The sequence below is a fragment of the Coenobita brevimanus genome, chromosome 60 (genome assembly GCF_032717465.1).
Source record: "Coenobita brevimanus isolate Jiangsu-jjx chromosome 60, ASM3271746v2, whole genome shotgun sequence".
Classification (NCBI taxonomy): Eukaryota; Metazoa; Arthropoda; class Malacostraca; order Decapoda; family Coenobitidae; genus Coenobita; species Coenobita brevimanus.
In genome coordinates, this window is record NC_137013.1 from 2119820 (window position 1) to 2146121 (window position 26302).

General features: G+C 43.3%; 1 protein-coding gene across 1 annotated transcript in view; it reads right to left on the reverse strand.

The window, feature by feature from the left end:
- LOC145403091 (putative E3 ubiquitin-protein ligase HERC1) overlaps positions 1 to 26302 on the reverse strand; it is a 597230-nt gene that overhangs the window by 353619 nt on the left and 217309 nt on the right. Inside the window, 3 exon segments of the mRNA XM_080274923.1 lie at positions 13465 to 13467; positions 15688 to 15873; positions 22967 to 23090. Of these exon segments, the coding sequence (XP_080131049.1) occupies positions 13465 to 13467; positions 15688 to 15873; positions 22967 to 23090 (313 nt within the window).

The following is a 26302-nucleotide window of genomic DNA, read 5'->3' on the forward strand; positions in this document are numbered from 1 at the left end:
TAGCAACAGTCCTTCCCAACAATCTTTCTGGCTGATCCACTCCTGTACCGGACTTCCTGCAAACATGCCACATCCACCCACCTCCTACTGAATGCCTCAACGACTTCCCCCGCTCTTCCCCTCAAACTTCCCACATTCCATGAACCCACCCTCATCCCCTTGGGTGATTTACTGTCCTCAGGCTTGCTTTGAAACTTATTTTGTTTTGTCATCTTCAGTATTAATAAAGGGGGATAGACATAGCACAGACCCCACTCACTGCACAGTCCCAGGTCCAGGCAATGGATCTGGGACCCCTAGCCCACCAGCTTACCAGTGGCTGTGGTAGTGGCCTTGGGGCACCCTGCCAGGACAGCTGCAGGGACACCCTCCAAGCGTGCCTTGGCACTGCAACTATCCTGCCATTATACACCCACTGATAGGGCAGCCTCCTGGGGCGCTACTCCCAGGTTCGGGCCCCTCTCTATTGGGCGGAAGCGGCAGCCTGGGAACCGCAATGTCCTGTACCCTCTAGCACAGGCCCGAGCCCCATCTCGCCCTGGACCCATGATCTATGCTGGCGTAACCCCCGTCACGCCTCCCCCCAGAAGTCCGCCACTAGGTAGCGGAGGCAAAGTTTTCTGGCCGCAAGCCCTTCCTGGCGCCAACCCCTGTAATGTAGTGGGATACGTTGTAGGAAATGTAAAGTGCATGTGGTGTAGTGCATAGATAGTTAGAGGAAATGTTTGGGAGAGTATGCTGGTCTACTCTCCATGTTACTGTCACACTGAAAAGGTCAGCAAAGGGGGATGGTTAGATAGCTAGTGAAACAGGAGCTTCAGCTCTCCCTATCACCAGCATTCCCATTCCCCTCGGGAGTACTACCCTGTTCAGCCCGTGCTACGGCCTCCTCCTACTACCTGTCTATTGCCAGACGCCTTAATCCCATAAGGAGTGGCCACAATCAAATCGCCTCCATGTCACCCTGTCCCCCTTCATTTCACTGCCCAGCTTCCAGCTCACACCCCCCTCTCTCATATACCTCTCCACCCCATCCCTCCATCTCATCCTCGGCCTCCCCCTCCCTCTTCCCCCCTCCACCTCACCCACATACACTCTCTTCGTCAGTCTTTCACCCTCCATCCTCTCCACATGGCCAAACCACCTCAGTGTGTTCCTCATAACGCTTCCTATCACATCCACATCCACACCACAATGCTCCTTCACTTCCTCATTTGTCAGTCTGTCTCTCCATGTGACTCCACATGCTCCTCTCAAATAACTCATTTCCACTGCTCTCACTCTTGACTTTTGTCCCTACGACATGGTCCAAGCTTCACTTCCATACGTTAGAGTTGGTATCACAATAATGTCATGTGGTAACTTTTTCATTTCCATGCTCACTTTCCTGTTTCTTATCACTTCTTTCACAGAACCAGCAACCTTTTTTGCTTGTTGTACCCTTTCCTTGGGGGAAGCAGCCTAGGTATATAGATAGATATAAATAGACCCTTTCAAGCACTTCACCCTCTAAACTTCCATCCTTACTCATCACAATACCCAAGTACTTAAATGCACTCACACTGCCATTTCCTCCTCATCCAAACTCACTGTACGTTCACTGACTTCATTTCTCTCGAAGACCATAACTTTATTCTTCCCTACATTCACCTTTAGATTCTGTTTCTTACACACTCTCCCAAACTCATCCACCAAGCCTTGCAGCTCCCCTTCATCTTCTCTTAACAACACAGTATCATTGCAAACAACAGTACAGGGAGTTCCAAACACTGCCCTCTCTCATGAGGGCCACTCCAACATCCACTGCCCTACCTTGTATCTCTTTTATTACCCCTTCCATATACAGACTGAACAACCATAGAGACATTACATATTCCTGTTTCAATCCAACCTCCAAATGGAAAAATTCACTCAGTTCATTATCCACACGCACTGCAGCCTTAGCACCCTAGTATATAGTCTTCACGGGATTCAACAATTTCCCATCTACTCCATACAGTCTTAATACTTTCCACAATCCTTGTCTATCCACCCTGTCATATGCTTTCTCGAAATCCATGAAGGCCGCATACAACTTCTTTCCCTTGTCTGGAAACTTTTCCACTAAAGATCTAAGAATGAAGATCTGATCTACACAAACTCATCCCTTCCCAAAACCTCTCTGTTCTTCTCCAACTAATTCCTCTGTTATTTCCCTAACTCTGTCAATAAGTATCCTACCATATACATTTCTTATTACACTATGAAGATAAATACCCCTATGATTACCACATACTTTTTTTTCCCCTTTTCCTTTGTCAATCAATCAATCAATCATTTCCTGTGGCACCCTCGGGGATGCATAGGGCCTCGATGAACTCACACCACCACATCCTATCTTGTGCTAACTCCTCAAGATCTCCCCAACACTCATCTCCAGCTTCCCGTCTCATTGTCCTCACCCACGTCTCTTTTGGCCTTCCTCTACCTCTCCTACCAAGTGCCACCCACCCTGGTGTACCTCGTACTATTCCCTGTCTCCTATACACATGTCCTAGCCACTTCCATCGTGAGAATCTAACATATTCATCGATCGGCTGCACTCCCATTATTTCTCTAATTCTACTATTTGGTATCCTTTCCCACCACTTAACTCCTAATATTCTTCTAAGTGCTTTATTTTCAAACACCAAGAATTTATTTTCCATAGTCACTGTGCTGTACCAAGACTCGTGTCCATAAATTAAGATACTCCTAACCATTACCTTATAAAGTTTGATTTTTGTATGCACAGAGAAATTGTTATTATTCCAAATATTTTTAAGCATTCCCATTGCCTGATTAGCCTTCTTTAACCTTTCCTCGAATTCAAAGTTCAAAGAACCATCCTTGGCTAAATAAGTACCTAAATATTTAAACCTATCAACTTGCTTTACAACCATACCTCCAATTACACATTCCTGCGCATTTTCCATATTCATATTGATTATTTCAGTTTTTCCACAATTAATAACCAAACCCACCTTGCGACCTTCACTCACCAAACAGTCCAACACTCTCTGCATCTCTTCTGGCCCATCACAAATCAAAACTATATCATCTGCATAATCTAAATCCAAAAGTTTCCTGTTCTCTCCCCAAAGTATACCTGCACCGGTTTCTGTTCCAACGCATTTCATAATGTAATCAATGACCAATATAAATAGTAAAGGCGATAGAACACCACCTTGAATTACTCCGGACTTGACTTCAAACGAATCACTCAGACTACCATCAACCATCACTTTACAAAATGTGTCCTCATGCACGTTCATAATGACCCTCACAAACTCCTCTGGTATTCCATAATGTCTCATGATCTTCCCCATAGTCTCTCTCGAAACACTATCAAAAGCCTTTTCAAAATCAACAAAACAAAGACTTAACGGTACTCTCATTTCATTAACTTGCTGCATCAAATGCCTAACTATAAAGATCTGATCATTGCAACCACGTCCCTTTCTAAAACCAGCCTGCTCATCCCTCAGAATACCCTCAACCACCGGCTCCAACCTATTTAACAACACTCTACTGAAAACTTTCAAAGCTATCGGTGACAAAGAGATTCCCCTCCAATTACCACATTCACTCAGGTCTCCCTTCTTCGGTACTTTAACAATTACACCATTCTTCCAAACTGATGGTAGTAACCCCGTCACCCATATCTTATTGAATAGCTTGGTCAAGATCATTATTAATCTATCCCCCTCCACTTTAAACATTTCCGGAAATAAACCATCCTCCCCTGGTGCCTCATTATTCTTTAACTGTTTTACTGCTTTCTCCACTTCTGCAAGCCTCAACTCTCCTGTTTCTATATTTAAATCTTCCTGAGCAGACGGTATATCCTCTTCTGGTGGTATTGGTCTATTAAGAACTGTCTCAAAATGCTCTTTCCATCTATTTTTAATATCTCCATCTTTGGTCAATAAATTTCCTTCCCTGTCTCTAACTGGTATTTCCTTGCGTTTACCTGCATTACCACTCAGTTCTCTAATCGATTCATATGCTATTCTTTGACTCTGTCCATCATTTTTGTTTATTAAGATTTCAGTCTCTGCAACCTTTTCATCCACACATCTTCTTTTATCTCTCCTAGCTAACCTTCTTACTTCTGAATTCAAACTCCAGTATGCAGCTCTTGCTAATTCAATCTCTTGTTCATCAACGCATTGCATCTCACTCCTCAATTTAGCCTCACCTCTCTTTTTTATCATATCCCACGTTTCCTCTGATATCCATTTCTTTCTCCTGAAGCTATGTCTCCTTCCAATCGAACATTAAGCAGTCTCATGCAAAACTTTGTTCACATCCTCCCACATCTCATCTACACTTCTCTCCCCCTCTTCCAACGTTTCCAACACCAAAAACCTATTTCTGCATTCTAATCTGAATTCCTCCTTTTCTTCTCCTTCCCTTCTAAGCTTAACAATATCGTATCTACCAACACCAGATTTTTCCTTCTTCTGATTTTTAAGTTTAAACCTTATTTTTGCAATGCTGAGTTGATGGTCACTACCAATATCCTTTGTACAGGGGAATTATTATACTTGACTTCCAATCCTCCGGGACTCTACCTTCCTCCCAGGCCAAACTGCACATCTTCCACATCTGTTCTACTACTATCCTTCCCTCATGCTTCATCATTTCACCACACACTCCATCAATTCCTGGGGCTTTCCCCATTTTAACTTTCTTCATTGTTTCCACAACTTCCATCCTACTGATTTCTTCCTCTCTTTTCACATCCCTCTGTTTCCCAGCCAATCCCCAGCCACTTACACCCGCATACTTTCATTCTCTATGTTCAACAATACCCTACAGTGTTTCCTCCATCTGCTCACTTTATCTTCCATCTCCACTAGTAATCTGCCACTTTTATCTTTCATTCCCTAACTAATTCCTTTGGCACCCTGTCCAACTCTCTTTACCTCTTTCCAGAACATTTTCTTCTGTTCCCTCCACTTTACATTCAAATTCCTTCCAAATTCCTCATCCACTCTCTTCTTACTCTCTCTTACCAATCTTTTCACCTCTCTCTTCCTCTCTATATATAACTCTCTCATCCGTCTGTCAATTTCCTTCACGCCTGTTTTTCATCCACCCACTATATGCTTTCTTCTTTTGTGCCACAGCCTCTCTCACATCTTCATTCCACCATGCTGTTCCTTGCATCCCCTTTCGTCTTCTCTTCACCCCACACACCACCTCACATGTCAAATTAATGTATGATATCTTGCAATGTAACTATAATAATCTCTTGGAACTGGTAGAGTATAAAGCTGCTTTAGGTAGAATATACGGTGTTATTCACCATGGCACGTAGGCCACAAACGGCACTACAAAATAACTTTGCAAAGCAGAGAACACAGAGATATCCACTGCTGCAGTAGTTTGTTCATTTCTCAATGCAATAAATATACGTAGTTTAGTTTTCAACTTTCTCTGATGAATTCTGAAATTAATATACTATTCTTACCTGAGCATCTTCCAAATTTAAAAACCATCATTTCATTTTTCCCACCTCTTGGTGTAGAGCTTACTTTTTCACAGTACTCTATATGGTTCATGGTATTTTTTTTTTTTTTTTTTTTTTTTAATGCGAGGAAGAAGGAACCAAAGGCCATGAGCCCGCAGTAACAGTTCCCTCCAAGAGAAAAACAAAATACAATATAGAGCCAAATTCAAGATCCGATCATTTTGAGATACCTGGACACACTGCGTTTGAAAGACTGGAGATCATAGGCAGCAGGAAATACAGACAGAGGGAGACAGCTCCAGAGTTGACCTGTTGCATAAATGAAAGACTGGGAGTAACGGTTAATTCTTGCATTAGAGAGTTGGACAGAAAAAGGATGAGAGTCTGCTGCCAGACGGGTGCTACGCGCCCGTCGTAGAGGTGGGGGAATGCAAGCAGACAGTTCAGAGGAGCAGTGACAATTGAAGTAGCGATAGAAAAGAGATAAAGATGCAACAGTGCGGCGAAGAGACAGAGGTTGAAGGGAGTCAGTAAGAGGAGGAGAGTTAATGAGACGAAAAGCCTTTGACTCCACCCTATTGAGAAGAGCTGTATGAGGGGAGCCTCCCCACACATGAGAGTTGTACTCCACACAGGGGCGGATAAAACCCCTGTATAGAGTCAACAATTGCGCAGGGGTAAAGAAAGAGCAGAGTCGGCTTAGCACACCCAATCTCTTGGAAGCAGATTTTACAAGAGATGTAATATGATCTTTCCAAGATAAGTCCTGAGTAAATGAAACCCCAAGCATGTTCAAGGATGATGTAGGATTAAGCTGAATATTATTAAACATTAGTGGGTATACCTGTGGAAGATTTTGTCGGGTTGAAAGGTGTAAGAACTGAGTCTTAGATGCATTAAAGACAACCATATTATTTTTACCCCAGTCAGAGATACGAGCCAAGTCAGACATTAGGTGTGCCATAGCCTCATCCCTTGTTTGTTGAAGTAACTGTTGAGATGGGCATTGCGGGAACCGAATGGAAAGGTGAAGGGTGGAGTCATCAGCATATGAGTGGATAGGGTTAGATGTACAGCTTAGAAGATCATTGATGAATAAAAGGAAGAGAGTTGGTGATAGGACAGAGCCCTGAGGAACACCACTGTTGATAGATCTAGGAGAAGAACGATGGCCGTCTATAACAGCGGCTATAGAACGACCAGAAAGGAAGCTAGCGATGAAGGCACAGATAGAAGGATAGAAACCGTAGGAGGGCAGTTTGGAAATTAAAGATTTATGCCAGACTCGATCGAAAGCCTTTGAGATGTCAAGTGCAATGGCAAAGCTTTCGCCAAAGTCCCGAAAGGAGGATGACCAGGAGTCTGAAATGTAGGTGAGAAGATCGCCAGTGGAGCGTCCCTGACGGAACCCATACTGACTATCGGAAAGAAGGTTGTGATAGGAAAGATGCCTTAAAATTTTTCTATTAAGAATTGACTCGAAAACTTTTGAAATACAGGACGTTAAAGCAATTGGACGATAGTTGGAGGGTTGGGAGTGGTCACCCTTCTTTGGGACTGGCTGAATGAGAGCAAACTTCCAGCAAGAAGGAAAGGTACAAGTTGACAGACAAAGACGAAAGAGTTTGCCTAGGCAGGGTGTAAGCACAGAAGCACAGTTCTTGAGAACAACAGGAGGGACCCCATCAGGCCCATATGCCTTGTTAGTACTGAGGCCAGTGATGGCAGAAAATACATCAACTGAAGAAATTTTAATGTCAGCCATGAGGAAGTCAGAGGTGGGAAGTGATGGAGGAACAGCACCGGAATCGTCTAAGGTAGAATTGGAGGAGAAAGTCTGTGCGAAGAGATCTGCTTTATCAGTAGAAGAAATAGCTACAGAACCATCAGAGTAGAAAAGAGGAGGGAAGGATGATGAGGTAAAGTTGTTAGAAAGATTTTTGGCAAGATGCCAGAAGGAGCGGGAAGAATTCGAGTTGGAGAGTTGAGAGCATTTAGTATGGATGAAATTATTTTTAGTAGAGCGAAGAACAGACTTAGCACGATTCCGGGCAGAAACGTAAAGATGATGTGATTCAGGGGTGGGTTGGCTCCGGTACCTTTTGTAGGCCCTCTCCTTGTTGCGGACAGCATTAGAACAAGCGTGATTAAACCAAGGCTTTCTTGCATTAGTCAAAGGATATGAGAAAGGAATGTATGCTTCCATGCCCGAGAGAATAACCTCCGTAATGCGCAAGGCACACTCAGATGGCTCACGGCCATGGAAGCAATAATCATTCCAGGGAAAATCAAAGAAGTACTGCCTGAGGGCCTCCCAGTCTGCGGCTCCAAAATGCCACAGACGACGTTTCTCTGGAGGGTCCACAGGCCGTACCGGAGTGATAGGACAGGTTAAGGTAATAAGGTTGTGATCGGAGGAGCCCAACGGAGAGAAAAGATTAACAGAGTAAGCAGAAGGATTACCGGTAGTTGTGAGGAAGAGGTCAAGTATGTTGGAGCTCTCTCCAAGGCGGTCAGGGATACGGGTAGGGTGCTGTACAAGCTGCTCTAGGTCATTAAGGATAGAAAAGATGTAAGCTTGTTCACCAGGTGGATCCGTGAAAGGAGAGGAGAGCCAAAGGTGGTGGTGAACATTGAAATCTCCAAGAATGGAGATTTCAGAGAAAGGAGAAATGGATAGAATGTGTTCCATCGTAGAAGTAAGATAGTTGAAGAATTTTTGATAGTCAGTAGAATTAGGGGATAAGTAAACAGCACAGATATATTTAGTCAGAGAATAACAGGAAAGCCGAAGCCAGAGTGTGGAGAATTCAGAAGAATCAAGTTCAGGAACACAAGAGCAAGATAAGTCGTTGCGTATATATACACAACAGCCACCTTTGGCTTTGAAATGAGTATAGAGAAAGTAGGAGGATACAGAAAAGGGTTTGCTGTCAGTTGCCTCAGACAGCTGAGTCTCCGTTAGAAAAAGAAGGTGAGGTTTAGAGGAGGAGAGGTGGTGCTCAACAGAGCGAAAGTTAGAGGAAAGGCCGCGAATGTTGCAGAAATGAAGAAGAAGAGAGTCAGACAGTGGTTCCAGGCATCTTGAAGTCGTCACCGGGAGAGGGGCAGATGGTGGGGGCATTTATGGTCCCCTCCCCTGGGGACTCCGAGGCTTGGTAAAACGACGCCATTTTGGGTAAATTTTGAATAGGAAGTGTAGTGTGTACTGTGCATGTAGTTTGGTGAAGACAGTTAGAGAAATTTGTACTGGAGAGCATGCTGGCCTACTCTCTGTGTAACTGAGACACTGAAAAAGTTCAGCAAAGGTGGATGGATGGTCAGGAACTAGTCCTGAGGGCTGATGAAACGGGAGCTCCAGCACTCCCTGTCATCAGCTTTCCATCCACCTCGGGAGTACTGCCCTGCTCGACTGGTGCTACAGTAGTACGGTAAAAGCTTTCCATTTTAATTCAATTACAAGTTTACAACTTTTCATTCTCAATTTTATATTCATTATCTTTTCATTGGGCTATAAGAATGAAGTCAGTTTAAGCTTTCACCAAATACTATCTATCTATCTATCTACTACCAGACGCCTCAATCCCGTTTGGGGTGGCCACAAACAAATCGCCTCCATGTCGCCCTGTCCCCCGCCATTTCACTGCCCTAATCCCAACTCACACCCCCCTCTCTCATATACCTCTCCACCCCATCCCTCCATCTCATCCTCGGCCTCCCCCTCCCTCTTCCCCCCTCCACCTCACTCACATACACTCTCTTCGTCAGTCTTTCACCCTCCAACCTCTCCACATGGCCAAACCACCTCAGTGTGTTCCTCATAACACTTCCTATCACATCCACATCCACACCACAATGCTCCTTTATATCCTCATTCGTCAACCTGTCTCTCCATGTGACTCCACAGGCTCCTCTTAAATAACTCATTTCCACTGCTCTCACTCTTGACTTGTGTCCTTCCAACAACGTCCAAGCTTCACTTCCATACGTTAGAGTTGGTATCACAATACTGTCATGTAGTAACTTTTTCACTTCCATGCTCACTTCCCTGTTTCTTATCACTGCTTTCAAAGAACCAGCAACCTTTCTTCCCTGCTGTACTCTTTCAAGCACTTCACCCTCCAAACCTCCATCCTTACTCATCACACTACCCAAGTACTTAAATCTACTCACATTTTCCAATTCCTCACCATCCAACCTCGCTATACATTCACTGACTTCACCTCTCTCAAAGACCATCACTTTACTCTTCCCTACATTCACCTCTAGATTCCGTTTCTTGCACACTCTCCCAAACTCATCCACCAAGCCTTGCAGCTCCCCTTCGCCTTCACTCAACAACACAGTATCATCTGCAAACAACAGTACAGGGAGTTTCCAAACACTATCCTCTCTCACCAGGGCCACTCCAACATCCACTACCCTACCTTGTACCTCTTTTATTACCCCATCCATGAACAGATTGAACAACCATGGAGACATAACACATCCCTGTTTCAACCACAAACCTCCAAAAAGAAAAATTCACTTAGTTCACCATCCACACGCACTGCAGCCTTAGCACCATCATACATACTCTTCACAGCATTCAGCAACTTTCCATCTACTCCATATATTCTTAATACTTTCCACAATCCTTGTCTATCCACCCTGTCATATGCTTTCTCCAAATCCATCAAAGCCGCATACAACTTCTTTCCTTTCTCTAGAAACTTTTCCACTAAAGATCTAAGAATGAATATCTGATCTACACAACCTTCCTAAAGCCTCCCTGTTCTTTTCCAACTAATTCCTCTGTTCTTTCTCTAACTCTGTCAATAAGTATCCTACCATACACTTTTCGAATTATACTAAGAAGACAAATGCCCCTATGATTACCACACACTTCTTTTTCCCCTTTTCCTTTGTACAAGGTAATATTTATACCTGACTTCCAATCCTCTGGGACTCTACCTTCCTCCCAGGCCAATCTGCACATCTTCCACATCCATTCTACTACAATCTCTCCCCCATGCTTCAGCATTTCACCACATATTCCATCAATTCCTGGGTCTTTCCCCAATTAAACTCTTCATTGCTTCCATAACTTCTATCCTACTGATTTCTTCCTGTCTTCTCACCTCCCTCCTTCTCCCAGCCATTTCCCAGCCACTTATACTCGCATTACTTCCATCCTGTATGTTCAACAATTCCTTAAAGTGTTCTCTCCATCTGCTCACTTTTTCTCCCTTCTCCACTAGTAATCTACCATTTTAATCTTTCACTCCCCTGTTAACCTCACTTCCACCTTGTCTTACTCTTTTCACCTCTTTCAAGAACATTTTCTTACAGTCCCTCCACTTTACGCTCAAATTCCTTCCAAATTCCTCATCCACTCTCTTCCTTCTCTTACTAATCTTTTCACCTCTCTCCTTCTTTCTACATATAACTCTCTCTTCCGCCTCTCAAATTCTTCCACGCCCCTATTTCTCATCCATTCATTGTATGCTTTCTTCTTTTGTGCCACAGCCTGTCTCACCTCTTCAGTCCACCACGCTGTTCCTTGCACCCCCCTCCGTCTTCTCTTCCTTCCACACACCACATCACATGCTGCACATATTTCTTCTGTAAATATCCTGCACACACCTTCCACATCCCCCATCTGCTCCAATTCATATTTGCCCAATCGTTCCTCCACTTCTCTCTTATACTCTGCCTTTTTCTCATCCCCTTGTAACCTTTCCACTCTCCTTGCAACTACTCCTTCCTCTTGTCTTTCCCTTCTTCTATTCCTCCATCTTACTTGTATCCTAATTCTGGCCAATACCAAGTAGTGGTCAGAAAGTCCACTCCCCCAACCTCTATAAGCTCTTGCATCCATTACACATCTTCGCATCCTTTCATCCACACTCACATAATCAATCATTGCCTTCCTTTCATTCAGTTCACCACCCACCCTTCTCATCACTCGCCATGTATACCTGTGGATCATTTTATGCCTGAAGACGGTATTGGCTATCACCAACCCCCTCCCAGCACAAATGTCCACTAACTCACTCCCATTCTCACTTATCGCAGCAGGCACACCCCACTCACCAACTATTCCATCCACCTTCACATTCCCAACTTTGCCATTCATATCACCGATCAAAAACACTCTCTCATTCCTTCCAAACTTTTCCATGCTCACTTCCACATTTGTCCAGAACTCTTCTCTCACTCTGCTAGCACGATCTGGCATTGGTGCATGCACACACACAATCGCCCACATTTGTATTCCAACTTTCATCTTTACCCACAAAATCCTTGACCCAATTGATCCATACTGTTTTATGCTCTTCTTCCATCTTTTACTCACAACTATACATACTCCTTCCTTTGCCCTCTCATTCTCACCTACTCCTGCACATATACCCCATCCATACTCCCATTCTCTCAAACTTTCTCCTCACCATTTTGTTTCAGTCATTCCACATACATCCACTTTTGCACCCTCAAGCACCTGGACAATCTCTCTCTCTTTCACCTCATCATTCGCTCCTCTTACATTCCACGTAGCCATTACCAAGTCCTTTGTCCGGTCCTGGGTCGTCATCGTTTGGTTAGTCCTTGTCCGAGGCTTCTTGTTTGTTTTTTTAGTTAGTTGTTTTCCGGGGAGGGGCACTAACCCTCTGCCAACCCTTTTAGTCACCTTTTACGACAAGCAGGGATACTGGGGGAGTATTCTTGAAAAAAAAAAACCCTACCCCCAGGGGGTATTATCCAAGTTCATTAGCATATAATGCAATGATATGTACTTTACCATGCACTTTAAATTACACATTCAACTTCATACAGAAATACTGCAAATGCTAGAATATCCATTAGTGTGTGTGTGTGTGTGTGTGTGTGTGTGTGTGTGTGTGTGTGTGTGTGTGTGTGTGTGTGTGTGTGTGTGTGTGTGTGTGTGTGAGGAAGTAATTGGTTTAATAAATCATTAAATGCAGTATATAGGTTTAATGATTTAATGCTCTAAATATAGCTTTGCATGTGGCTTCAAAATGCTCACTGGCCACCCCCCCCCCCATGTGGGGAGGTGCAAGTAGGGGGGCCTCCTAAATAGCCTATGCCCCCCCCCCCCAAGGAAAATTGAAATGACGCCCCTGTTCAACAGCTTCAGCTAAGATTTATGAGAAAGAAAAGGGATCTGTATTTCATTTTCTTTTGATCAGGAGAAGGCCTCTGACAGTCCCTAGAGGGGTGGCAAAGTTGGTTTTGAGAAAGCTTGGGATCACGGAGTGGCTGATTAGAGTGGTTATGGCTATGTATGTGGGTGCTCACACCCAGGTGAGAGCTAGGTGAAAGTCTATGGAGATTTGAGTGATGACTTTACCATGAATGTTGGTATGAGCAGTTAGCTATATATAAGAGTCATGTGCGCTCTAAGCTTGAATATTGCTCACTCTTGTGGAATGGTTGTGGAGAGGTTGCATTAAGACAACTAGACAAAATTCAGAACAAAGCTGGTAGAATCATTAACAACCCTGCCATTACATATAAACTACCTCCCCTGCAAGTAAGAAGGAATGTTGCCCCCCTTGCATTATTTTACAGATATTTTTTTGGCAAATGCTCAGACGAAGTTGCATCCATGGTGCCACCTCTCCATGCCTTCCCTCATGCTACAAGGGCATCTGGTAGCGCTCATGACTGGAATGTCACTCAGCCATATTGCAGAACTTCTGATTATCAGAATTCTTTCATTCCCCAAACTGCATCTCTCTGGAATTTGCTTCCCCAGAGTTGATTCCCTCCAAATTTCAACCCACAGCTGTTCAAGTCTAACTGTTACAGATATTTTATGAACGAAGGATGCCAATAATCTGGTATATGGATTGCTTTTTTTTTTACTCATTTGTTTTTCCTTCCTCTGTTCTATTATTTATAAAAAAAAAAAAAAAAAAATAATAATAATAATAATAAAAAATGCATCAGTGGTCAGTCTTGACCCTCTTAGTGTTTACTGTGGTGTTTGCAGCTCTCTCATGTGACTACAGAAATGGACTTCCATGGGAGATGTTTATGCTGATGACTTAGTGTTGATTGCAGAGAATGAAAGGGAGGCACAGGAAAGACTGAGGGAGTGGAGAGATGGTATGGGGCACAAGGGCTTGAGAGTAAATGCAGATAAAACAAAAGTGATGATATATAGGGCTGGTGGCAGTACTGTAAGAGAAGAGAGAGGGTGGTTAGATGCTTTTTGCCAAAAGGACATGGGAAGTAATTCCATCTTCTTCAATACCTGTGATGAGTGGGTGCATAAGATGTGTAGTGGTATTAGAGGTAGATTATGAGATAATGCTGATTTCATGTGTGCAGTGTATCAGGGAGAGCATGTGGAGATTAAGGCATGAAAGGACTGAATGTGCTGGTGAGTCTCTTGAGTGTGTCGAAGAGTTTTATTATTTGGGAGACATGTCATGTGCTGCAAGTGGGGCTGGAGTGAGGAGTGGTTGGAGGAAGTTCAGGGAACTGCTGCCTCTCCTGACACTGACAGGGCTCTCCCTCCATTCTAAAGGATCTTTCTATGTGGCATGGTTTACAGGTGTATTGTTGTAGGTACTGAGACCTGGGCAGTAAAGGAAGAGAATATCTGTAAGCTCAAATGAACAGAAATGACAATGATCAGGTGGATGTGTTGTGCGTCCCTGAATGCGAGGCTTGAAGGGGCTAGGTTTAGGATTGAAGAGCTGAGAGAAGAGATGGGGCCGGAGTATGCTGGTGTTGTGATGATGAGGAGTAGACTGAGGTGGTTTGGGTAATTTTAGGAGGATGGGCGATGACAACTGGGTACAGAAAGAGAGAAGTGTGAATGTCGGGGGCTGGGCTGCGATAAGCAGACTGAAAAAGACCTAGGACAGGGTCACAGAATGTGACCTCAGGGATATGGGCCTGAACTGGGCGGCTGCCAGATATAGAGCAGTGTGGAGAGCCACCATTAGATAAACAAGGCCGAAGCACGCAAGCATACTGCAGCCTTTATAAACAAAAATAAATATTAATCCTCTTGGGCAGAAAATATATAAGGTAACTGAAGATATGGCACAAGTGAGGCCAATGTTCTTAGTATGATGAAAGGTACCATGTTTCAGGTAATCTGAAACCATCCTTGTTCTTGTTTTCTACAGCTTGATTTCCCAGCATTATGTATAATGGTGACACTGGCAAACCATGTTTTTATAGGTCCTGAAGGGCGTCTGATCTGTGGGGTTCGGGAACACCATCCCTGGAGAAATGACCTTTATCAAGGATGGCAGAAGCAAAATAGTGATACACCCTAGTCCCAAACCCTAATATTGATTCTTTTCTCCCATTCTCAAATTCTCCTTAACTGGCAGTACCCAAAGCAAGCACATCAATTTAAATTTCTATATCCATTACTAATTCACAGTATCTAGAACTGCATTCATTTTTCCTACACAGTATGCACTCAAATTTTGAAAAAGCTGGGTTCCCTAAAATCCTATTATCATCATCTTTAATGTCAGGACCAACTTGCCTAGCCCTGGGCTTCTATGCTCCTCATGGGGCAACATAGGACTGGATAATGGATGGATGGATGAAAAACTGGAAGTACTCCTACTATACCTAAATTTACTCTGTAGTTTTCTGGAAACCAAGAAGAGACTGTCAAAAGCCATTATACTGCATTCATACTTTGTAAAGGATGTGGACAGAAATCAAAACATAATGTCAGTCACACTGAGAAGTTTTATGGAAAGGATGTAGAGCTATAGCAGTGTCTTAATGAGTCACTTAGTAATGGGAAATATGTTTCAACAGAACAAAGGAAAATGATCTATGCCAAGGTTGACATATCATACTTAGCCTCTCTGTGTACCGACTCTGCTACAGTTCTTGCTTTTCTGCATGCAAAACCCTTACTAGACCTTAACTCTTTCATTTTCCTTGGATGCATCAAGTAATTTTACTCAAACCATCACAAGCTAATTTTGTTAGCTGACAGAAGTCCTAACAATCAAAGGGCAGAAAACTGTCTTTACTAACCACTGGATTGTTCTAATTTTTCATTACAGTACTTGAATGAAATAGCCTGAGTTTAACCTAAATAAAATAAACAAATGCATCTGTGACGGTACGAGGGTATTAATCTCCCCCTCTCTCTCTTTCTCTTTCTTCCTTACATTTAACACAGTATGGCAGCATCCCACCTGATGTAACATCCTCATGGTCAGTGAAGGATGTGACAGCAGCAATGGTACGGTTGGCATGGTCCAGGGTGGGCAGAAGGGCCCTCAGTGGGCCCAGTAATGGTCGTACTAGCCTTGCTGGGAATAGCAGCAGTGCATACACTGCCTGGGCTGTTGCACCACCACACACACTCCCAAACACAATATCTGGGGAGGCAAATAAATGTCATCATCATCATCATCATCATCATCATCATCATTGTCATAATCACTATAATCATCACCATCATTATAACCCAACCCTTTATTCCCCAGTCAGGAACAGAAAGGCCTGGAGTTAGGGAACATAGTTAAGACATTAAAGTCAAAAGTAACCAGTAATGGAGAAGGCTTATGAGACGGACTATAAGGTGTTTATAGCATTTATGGATCTGGAAAAAGCATACAACAAAGCAGACAGAGAAGGATTGTGGAAGGTTTTGGGCATGTACAGTGTAGATGATAAGCTGCTAGGTGCCGCCATGAGTTTTTATGATGGTAGCAAGGCATGTGTAAGGGTAAACAGGCATCTAAGTGAATGGTTCATAATTAATGTGGGCATGCGACAAGGTTGTGTGATGTCCCCATGGTTGTTCAATATATATACTGTATATGGATGGGGTGATGAGGGAAGTAAAAACATGTGTAACAGAGAGAGAGATGGCAGTGGTAATGCATGGTGATGGATGGAATATCTAAAAACTGTTGTATGCTGATGATGCAGTGGTACTTGCAAACACTGTACAAGAACATGGTAGACTAATGCAAAGTTTTGCTGATGTCTGTGAGTGCCAAGCCTTGACAGTAAATGCAGAAAAGAGTAATGTGATGGTAATTGAGAGAGGTGACTCCCAGTGTGATGTTACAGTGGATGGAGAGAGGCTGAAACTGAAGAGAGAGTTCAAATACCTGGGGACAGTGACAGAAAAAGAGAGGAAAATGTGCAAACAAACTGGAAAGTAGAGTGACATAAGGAGGGAAGGTAGCTGGTGCTATGAAGGCCTTTATAGGAAACAAAAGCTTGAGTGTTGCAGCTGCATGAGATTTACAGGAAGGAGTGTTAGTGCCAACTTTAAAATATGGGTGAGAGACCATGGTGTGGTATGAAAATGAAAAGTCAAGAATGAGAGCAGTGGAGATGGGGCTGCTGAGGAATGTATGTGGAGTACAGAGGGTGGATAGGATATGAAATAATGTGATTCATGAAGGATGTGGAGTAAGGAAGTCTGTGGACACCAGAATCGAAGAGAGTGTACTGAGATGGTATGGTTATGTGAAGAGAATGGATAACAACAGAGTGGTGAAAAGGTATATCTGAGCGAATCTGAAGGAGGGAGGAGGCGAGGTAGGCCAAGGAGAAGGTGGAGGGATATGGTGGATAAGTGTGTGAGGAAGAGTGGTTTGGATGTCAGTGAGGCTAGGGGACTGACGAGATCGTGCTAGCTGGATGAATGTTGTGAGAAGAAGTGCATAATCAGGGATTTGGCACCCCTTTTTAATGTGACAGCATTCAAATTGGCTCTATCGGATATGTTTATGTAAAGCTACAGAACATGGAGAAAGTTTTTGGCATATCAAACAGAGCCAGGATTCCAGAGGCTTGAATGATAAGTGAATGGAAGCGTGGCCCATTGGAGTGGGAAAACGTAGGCTGTCTGGACAATGCTACTCCTCAACCTGTCCTACGGTGGGAAAGGAGGTCCGGATGATGATGTAATCAGTTCCCCACCCCTCTCCTTTCTCCTCTCCTTTCACTGATCCACCTGGTGAACAAGCCTACATCTTTTCTATCCTTAATGACCTAGAGCAGCTTGTACAGCACTCTACCCGAATCCCTGACCGCCTTGGTGAGAGCTCCAACATAGTTGACCTCTTCCTTACAACTAATCCTTCGGCTTACACCATTAACCCCTAAAACGCGGGGCGTTGCATTTGCAACGCTCGCCAAAAAGGACATAACGGCGGATCGTCGTGTTTGCGATTCAAGTTAATTTTGAATAAACGCGGGCAAGGATGTTCCAGCTGGTATTGTCTATCGGTACCACCACCCTTTAGCTACAATTAGCATACTTTACCTTTGTACTACTGACCTCTGTTGTTGCCAAGTATCGTGTTTTTCCCCCCTCCCCCCCCACCACGGCCCGGCCAGCCAGGCTGTGATACATGGCAGCGCTCTGACTGCTCAGAACTGTAAATCTGCGTTCTCCTCTCACAAGCAGTTTATGCTAATAGGAAACGCTTGTTTCCCCAGTTGTCACACTAGCATTTTTTCGCACAGTTTGCCCCTGTTTAGCTTCAGTTTACCGCAGGCTTTCAAAGTGACATTATGGCAAGTTCTAGCTCTTCCGAGTCAGTGCGAGCGGCCGACAGGAACGAGAATAAAGTGACGGGCGTAAGGCAGAATAAAAAGTGCGCTGCCATGATCTTCTGGGAAGTAATATGATTGAAAATAATGTAGTATACGTGTTTTTAGCTGTGAAAATGGAAATGTTTGTTGAGTGATGGGGAGACCGCCGCCGTGCTGCATGTCGGCTGTACGCTTCATTGATTGTAGCCTTATTTTCAGTGCTTATTGTACAAATACGGATTCCAAACTACCTGTACGTTGTAGTATAAAGTTTACTGTGACAGAATGAGGCTGTGGTAGAGGGGAAACCAGGCTGCTGGAGGTGTGAAAGTGAAGATTTGGTTACCCAATTTTGCAAGTCTCCACAAGTCCTTGGGTAGTCCACGAAGGCTCAACACCTGTCTCTGGAGAAAGCTGAATGTAAGTACTATCTGCCATACCAAGTATAATGTTCTAGGGTTAATCTCTGATTTTTGGCTAATATTTTCCTACAGGTACTCAGACCGTGATCGAACCCCGCCACCCGGGGGGGGGGGGGGTCAGCTGTCCATTGGCCGCATATTAGGGGTTAATCTTTTCCCTCTGTTGGGCTCCTCCGATCACAACCTTACTATCTTAAATTGTCCTATCGCTCTGGTACGGCCTGTGGACCCTCCAAAGAAACGTCGTCTGTGGCAATTTGGAGCTGCAGATTGGAAGGCCCTCAGGCAATACTTCTTTGATTTTCCCTGGAATGATTATTGCTTCTATGGCCGGGAGCCATCCGAGTGTGCCTTGCGCATTACGGAGGTTATTCTCTCGGGCACGGAAGCATACATTCCTTTCTAATATCCATTGACTAATGCAAGAAAGCCTTGGTTTAATCATGCCTGTTCTAATGCTGTCCACAACAAGGAGAGAGCCTATAAAAGGTACCGGAGCCAACCCACCCCTGAATCATTCCTTTTACATTTCTGCCCGAAATCATGCTAAGTCTGTTCTTCACTCTGCTAAAAATAATTTCATCCGTAATAAATGCTCTCAACTCTCCAACTCGAATTCTTCCTGCTCCTTCTGGCACCTTGGCAAAAACCTTTCTAACAATTTTATCTCATCATCCTTCCCTCCTCTTTCCTATTCTGTTGGCTCTGTAGCTATTTCTTCTACTGATATAGCAGATCTCTTCACTCAGACTTTCTCCTCCAATTCCACCTTCGACGATTCCGGTGCTGTTCCTCCATCACTTCCCCTCTCTGACTTCCTCATGGCTAACATTAAAATTTCTTCAGCTGACGTATTTTCTGCATCACAGGCCTCAATACTAACAAGGCATATGGGCCTAATGGAGTCCCTCCTGTTGTCCTCAAGAACTGTGCTTCTGTGCTTACACCCTGCCTAGGTAAACTCTTTTGCCTTTGTCTATCAACTTGTACCTTTCCTTCTTGCTGGAAGTTTGCTCTCATTCAGTTCTTTTGCCTTTGTCTATCAACTTGTACCTTTCCTTCTTGCTGGAAGTATGCTCTCATTTAGCCAGTCCCAAGGAAGGGTGACCATTCCCAACCCTCTGACTATCGTTCAATTGCTTAAACATCCTGTATCTCAAAAGTTTTCGAGTCAATTCTTAAAAGAAAAATTTTAAAGCATATTTCCTATCACAACCATCTCTCTGATCGTCAGTATGTGTTCCGTCAGGGACGCTCCACTGGCGATCTTCTCACCTACCTTTCAGACTCCTGGTCATCCTCCTTTCGGGACTTTGGAGAAAGTTTTGCCATTGCACTTGACATCTCAAAGGCTTTCGATCGAGTCTGGCATAAATCTTTTAATTTCCAAACTGCCCTTTTGGTTTCTATCCTTCTATCTGTGCCATCATCTAGAGCTTCCTTTCTCATCGTTCTATAGCCGCTGCTGTAGACAGCCATCGCTCTTCTCCTAGATCTATCAACAGTGGTGTTCCTCAGGGCTCTGTCCTATCACCAACTCTCTTCCTTTTATTCATCAATGACCTTCTGAGCTGTACATCTAACCCTATCCACTAGTACGCTGATGACTCCACCCTTCACCTTTCCATTCAGTTCCTGCAACGCCCATCTCAGCATTTACTTCAACAAACAAGGGATGAGGCTATGGCACACCTAATGTCTGACTTGGCTCGTATCTCTGACTGGGGTAAAAATAATCTTGTTGTTTTTAATGCATCAAAGACTCAGTTCTTACACCTATCAACTCGACAAAATCTTCCACAGATGCACCCACTAATGTTTAATAATATTCAGCTTAATCCTGCATCCTTGAACATACTTGGGGTTTCATTCACTCGGGACTTATCTTGGAATGATCATATTACATCTCTTGTAAATTCTGCTTCCAAGAGATTACGTGTGCTAAGCCGACTCCACTCCTCCTTTACCCCTGCACAATTGTTGACTCTATACATAGGTTTTATCCGCCCCTGTGTAGAGTACAACTCTCATATGTGTGGGGAGGCTCCCCACATACTGCTCTTCTCAAAAGGGTGGAGTCAAATGCTTTTCATCTCATTAACTTTCCTCCTCTTACTGACTCCCTTCAACCTCTGTCTCTTAGCCGCACTGTTGCATCTTTATCTCTCTTCTATCACTACTTCAATTGTCACTGCTCCTCTGAACTGTCTGCTTGCATTCCTGCACCTCTACGACAGGTGTGTAGCACCTGTCTAGCAGCAAACTCTCATCCCTTTTCTGTCCAACTCTCTAATGCAAGAGTTAACTGTTACTCCCAGTCCTTCATTTATGGAACAGGTCAACTCTGGGACTGTCTTCCTCTGTCTGTATTTCCTGCTAGCTATGATCTCCAGTCTTTCAAACACAGTGTGTCCAGGCATCTCAAAATGATCGGATCTTGAATTTGGCTCTCTCTTGTATTTTGTTTTCCTCTTGGAAGGAACAGTTATTGCAGGCTCCTGGTCTTTGGTTCCTTCTTCCTAGCATGAAAAAAAAAAGTAGCTTTATATAAGCAATAAACCCGAACCGCACTTGGATGTGAACCCTCGTGAATCACAACCAAATGGTGTGCCTTGACCCAGCAGACCAATATTTATTAAGGCTCCAACATGCTTGCATGTGTCTGTAATATTTTGCAGTCTACCTCTAATACCACTACATATTTTATGCACCACCTTAACACAAACACTGCACAAGATGGAGTTATTTCTCACACTCATATGGCAAACAGCACATGGTCACACTCCCTCCGCTTTGACAGGACTCTCACGAGCCTTAGATATCATCACTTCTGTTTCATCTGCATTTAGTACGATCAGGCATCTATTATGCACTTATTTAAAATTACAATACTGTTTGGGTAAACACAATCCAGCCAGCTGTCATCATGAGGAATGGATGCTACAAACTGGAAAAGTCATGCTGTTTATTGCTAAAGCCTTGGGGACTCTAGACTTTATTTAAAAAAAATAAAATTAAGACCCAAAGTCATTTCATGAATTTGACTCTAGGTATTTATAAAACTTTTCAAGTTAAGAATCTTTGCAAATATGACTCAAATCCCAGGGAACCATTATCTAGTATACACACTGATACATGGAATATTGTTGGTGCCAACCTGGAGGCTCCAGTCTGGTCTGGTTCTCTCTTGGTTACAATGAATGACTGCTGGTTAGGAGTGACTCTGAGACTAAGGTGACAGCAGGACATCCCTGCTGCTAGCAGGGTCTGACAAATATTACAATATTTTCTATACTACTGGTACACTAAGTTGAAGGAGGAGCCACAAGCAATCTTTCCATAAATCATTGTGAACTTGACTGCACAATAGAGAGGTTTGGAAAAAAAAAAAAAAAAAAGTCTTTAAGGTAAGGCTAACAATGTCCAATATGTTTAAAGACAGATGATCAGCCTATTTCTCTGGGTGGCATTACATGATCGAAAGCCCATGTGCAAAAGCACACGGCCAGACTGCCATTCTGAGCAGGGTGCTCAAACCCCTCAACCACCATGATTTCGTTTTTGTTTTTGAAGGCTCCAACATGCTTGCATGCGTCGCCCTTGGTCACCTAATGGCGGTTCTCCATGCTGCACGATCTATTGCAGCCTCCCTGTTCAGTCCCTTAACCCTGAGGTCACACTTTACGGCCTCATCCCACGTCTTTCTCGGTCTACCCCTCACAACCCCATCCCCAATATTAACACTTCTCACCTTCTGCACCCAATTATCATCCCCCATCCTCTCCACATGCCCAAACCATCTCAATCTACCTCTCTTCATCACAACAACAATACACTCCAGTCCCATCCTACCTCTCAACTCTTCCATCGTAAACCCAGCCCCCCCAGGCCTTACACACAGGGACACACTGCACATTCACCTAAACATTGTCATTTCTGTATGTCTTAGCCTGCGAATATCCTCCTCCTTTACTGCCCAGGTTTCACTACCATACAGCATTACATTCCTAACACATGCTGCATACAAATACCCCTTAGCACGCAGGAAGAGTCCTCTCAATGTCAGCAGAGGCAACAGTTCCCTGAACTTCTTCCAACCACTTCTCACCCTAGCCACCAAGCTAGCTCCAGCCCCAGCTCCAGCACACAACATGTCTCCCAAATAACAAAACTCTTCCACACACTCAAGAGACTCATCAACAAGTTCAATCCTTTCACGCCCGACAATCTCCACCCGCTCTCCTCGACATGCTGCACACATAAAATTGCAGTAATATTTTATCTGATGGAACTGGACCACTCCTAAAACTTGAATATGGGACTAAGTCATGATTGTATGAAACTAATAAGCCCTAGTTATGGGGTATGAATAAGTCTCCTTGGTTGTAAGTCAAATAATTCTCCAATCTGATTACACCTGACAAAAAACTGAACTGAGAGGGGTTAAGGATCTTTATCAAGTAAGGACAAATGCACTAATGCAACTACTTACCATGTATGAGGTGTGCTAATCCTGGGTGTGATGCAAGAAGAGCTGCAGTCTGGCTAAGCAAGTGCCCACACATCTCAAACAGCTCAGACAAATGCTCGTGTAGCAGGCACATGCTTGGTGAGTTCTGGTAAATACAAGATGTTGGGCATGTCAAGATACCAGGCAGTTCTCATAATAAGCTATGCATACAGTCCAAAACCATTAATAATTTTTCCTTATAACTAGTAAGGTAAACTGGTGGAAACTGCCAAATCCATTTTATAGACACCAGAGAATTTTAAAAAGTAATTTTTCCCTAATGAAAGTAAATTAACTCTGCAGATAACAAAGGAGCTATAATACGTACTTTATCTGTAATGAATGTGGAATTCATGACAAAAATAGAACATTAAAAAAACGGCTGTTTATAATGAGAACTTACTATACAGTACACAACTCATATTAAAAATTGTATCGTAACCCCTTTAACATAAGGATGTGATCTACAGCTTATTCTTCCTGCCTTCATACTATTTTCAGCTTAGGGGAGACATCCTGAGGGAGGGGTTCACTAAAACTACATCTCACCACCCTAGTTTGAAAAATTACTCCTAAGCTTCATAAAATAATCTAAGCAGCAAGAATGGCTTGGACAAATGCATCATCATCAAAATGAAGACTGACTGCTTCAGCCAAGGATATCAATTGTCTCTTATTCTTGTGACCTTCACACAATTTTATTCAGCTTAGGAGAGACTTCTGTTACTGGATGGGTTAGATATATTCATCAACATCCATAAGTTAAATAAAATATGTGGTAATGGCAAGAATAACATAAAAACTGTCACAGACTGAAGGGATTTTTTTGATATACAAACTCCTTCTTACATACTTAACTTCTTTAATCGTCTATCTATCGATTGCCATACGCCTTAATTCCATAAGGGGTTGCCGCAAACAAACTGCCTCTATGTCGCCCTGTCCCCCGCCATTTCACTGCCCTGATCCCAGCGCACACCCCTCTCTCTCATGTACCTCTCCACTCCATCCCTCCTTATCATTGTTGGTCTCCCCCTCCCTCTTCCCCCCTCCACCTCACTCACATACACTCTCCTCATCAGTCTCTCCATCACATCCACATGGCCAAACCACCTTAGTGTGTTTCTCCTAATGCTTCCTATCACATCCACATCCACACCATGACACTCCTTCACTTCCTCATTTGTCAGTCTGTCTCTCCATGTGACTCCACATGCTCCTCTCAAATAACTCATTTCCACCACTCTCACTCTTGACTTCTGTCCCTCCAACAAGGTCCAAGCTTCACTTCCATACGTTAGAGTTGGTATCACAATATTGTTATGCAGTAACTTTTTCACTTCCATGCTCACTTCCCTGTTTCTTATCACTGCTTTCAAGGAACCAGCAACCTTTCCTCCTCATTGTACCCTTTCAAGCACTTCACCCTCTAAACTTCCATCCTTACTCATCACACTACCCAAGTACTTAACCCGCGCCGTCCCGGCGACGTGAATTAATGCGGCAACATTGCAAGGTCCCTAATTTGCACAATTTTCAATTTTCGCAAGTGATTTCGCGAATGATTTTTGGCACGTATACACAGAACACCTTCCTCTATTCCTCTACAAGATGCCAAGCAGGAACAATGCCTTACACCGCATAACCTCCCCCCCCCCCCTGCACACCATTGTCTTGGCAAGTCACCTGTTACCAGTGACCTGGCCAATAAAGACATTCAGGGCCAGAGTGATTCCCCAATCAATGACAATGTGGAGGACAAAGTTTACACAGCATTTGAGGAAGAATCAGTCAGAAATGATGATCAGGTAATGTGGGAAAAAAAAGGTCATGAATGGTGATGAGTTAGTGAGTGAAACAATGCTTATAATGCCTATATTACTGTTTGAAAACCAATATACTCTTGTACTACATATAAATTCGTACCAAGTAAATAAATAAATACTGTTTATGAGTGGGTAAAATAGTTACCCTCCCATAGAACTCGTTTTCTTTGGTGCCAGCCTGTTAGAAAACCCAGTCAGGTAAGGAAGTACTCGTACCTAAATCCGGTATTTTGAACCTCAGGTGAGCGATTTCTCTATGAATTTTCGGTTTCTCACCAAAAGCGTATGTTTGAGCCAAAAAATAAAAGGTCCAAAAACGTCAGGATGGGGCGGGTTAAACACACTCAGATTTTCCATTTCCTCCTCATCCACCCTCACTGTACATTCTGTGACTTCATTTCTCTCAAAGACCATAACTTTACTCTTGCCTACATTTACCTTTAGATTCCGTTTCAATACACACTTCCAAATTCATTCACCAATCCTTGCAGCTCCCCTTCATCTTCACTTTAATCATATGAGTACTTTAATACCTCATTCTTGTTACCATATACAACTTTATTCAACTCAGGACATGCTTCTTATAGTAGAGGGGTTGATGAGTGCTATACTCAACCCCACCTGTTCAAAATGTCTCAACAAAGCTGGAAAAAAAAAATGCATCCACAGGTGGCCTGAATGATAAGAAAAGTACAGTACTAGCCTATATGTCATCAGAGATGGTTGACTATGCCTTTGAACCACTAAGTGGTAAGACATATAACAGTTAAGCAGTAACAGACACAAATCTATCTGGTGACTGTGTTAGGGGTGGGGATTCGAGGGGAAAGGTTGGAGCTACCAGCTCCCCTACCTATCCTCCTCCCTTGGCTTCACCTCTCACACACACAGTTACAGCAACAGCCAACCCATACTACCCCCTCTGAGGTGCATAGGCATGAGGCTAGGCTACTGCAGTCTAGTACAATTTTGATGGATGACCATCCTATCTCCCTTGGCAGTATTACATGACTGAAAACCACCATTCTCAAACTGGATTCAAACATATGAAAGGACATCACTAATTATGGTATTCTAGATCAAGACACATCACACAAAAGAATCAATATTCAAATATCAATCTAAAATCCAAATTAACTAATTCCAAATCAAACATTACAAACGATGAACAGTCCCCACCAAAGCTTTTCTCCTGCTTCTGTGAACTTTGCATTGCAATTGCAGAAGACAGGCAAACATGAAGTGTTTTCAGTAAACAGAAATTCTAACACTCAGAAGGTTACTGAACTTGGGTCATAAATCTGTCTATTATTGCACTGCGCCTATTTCACAAGTGGAGAATATCCAGCACTATCCTCCTTGATGAATCGCATAAATGAAGTGGGTAAAGAAAAACACCAAGTCTCTCTCAGCATAAAAATATTAGCCAACTGAGGAAAGTGAGAAGCACATGAGTAGAAACATAGGGAAACTTTTGCTCCTGAAAGTACAA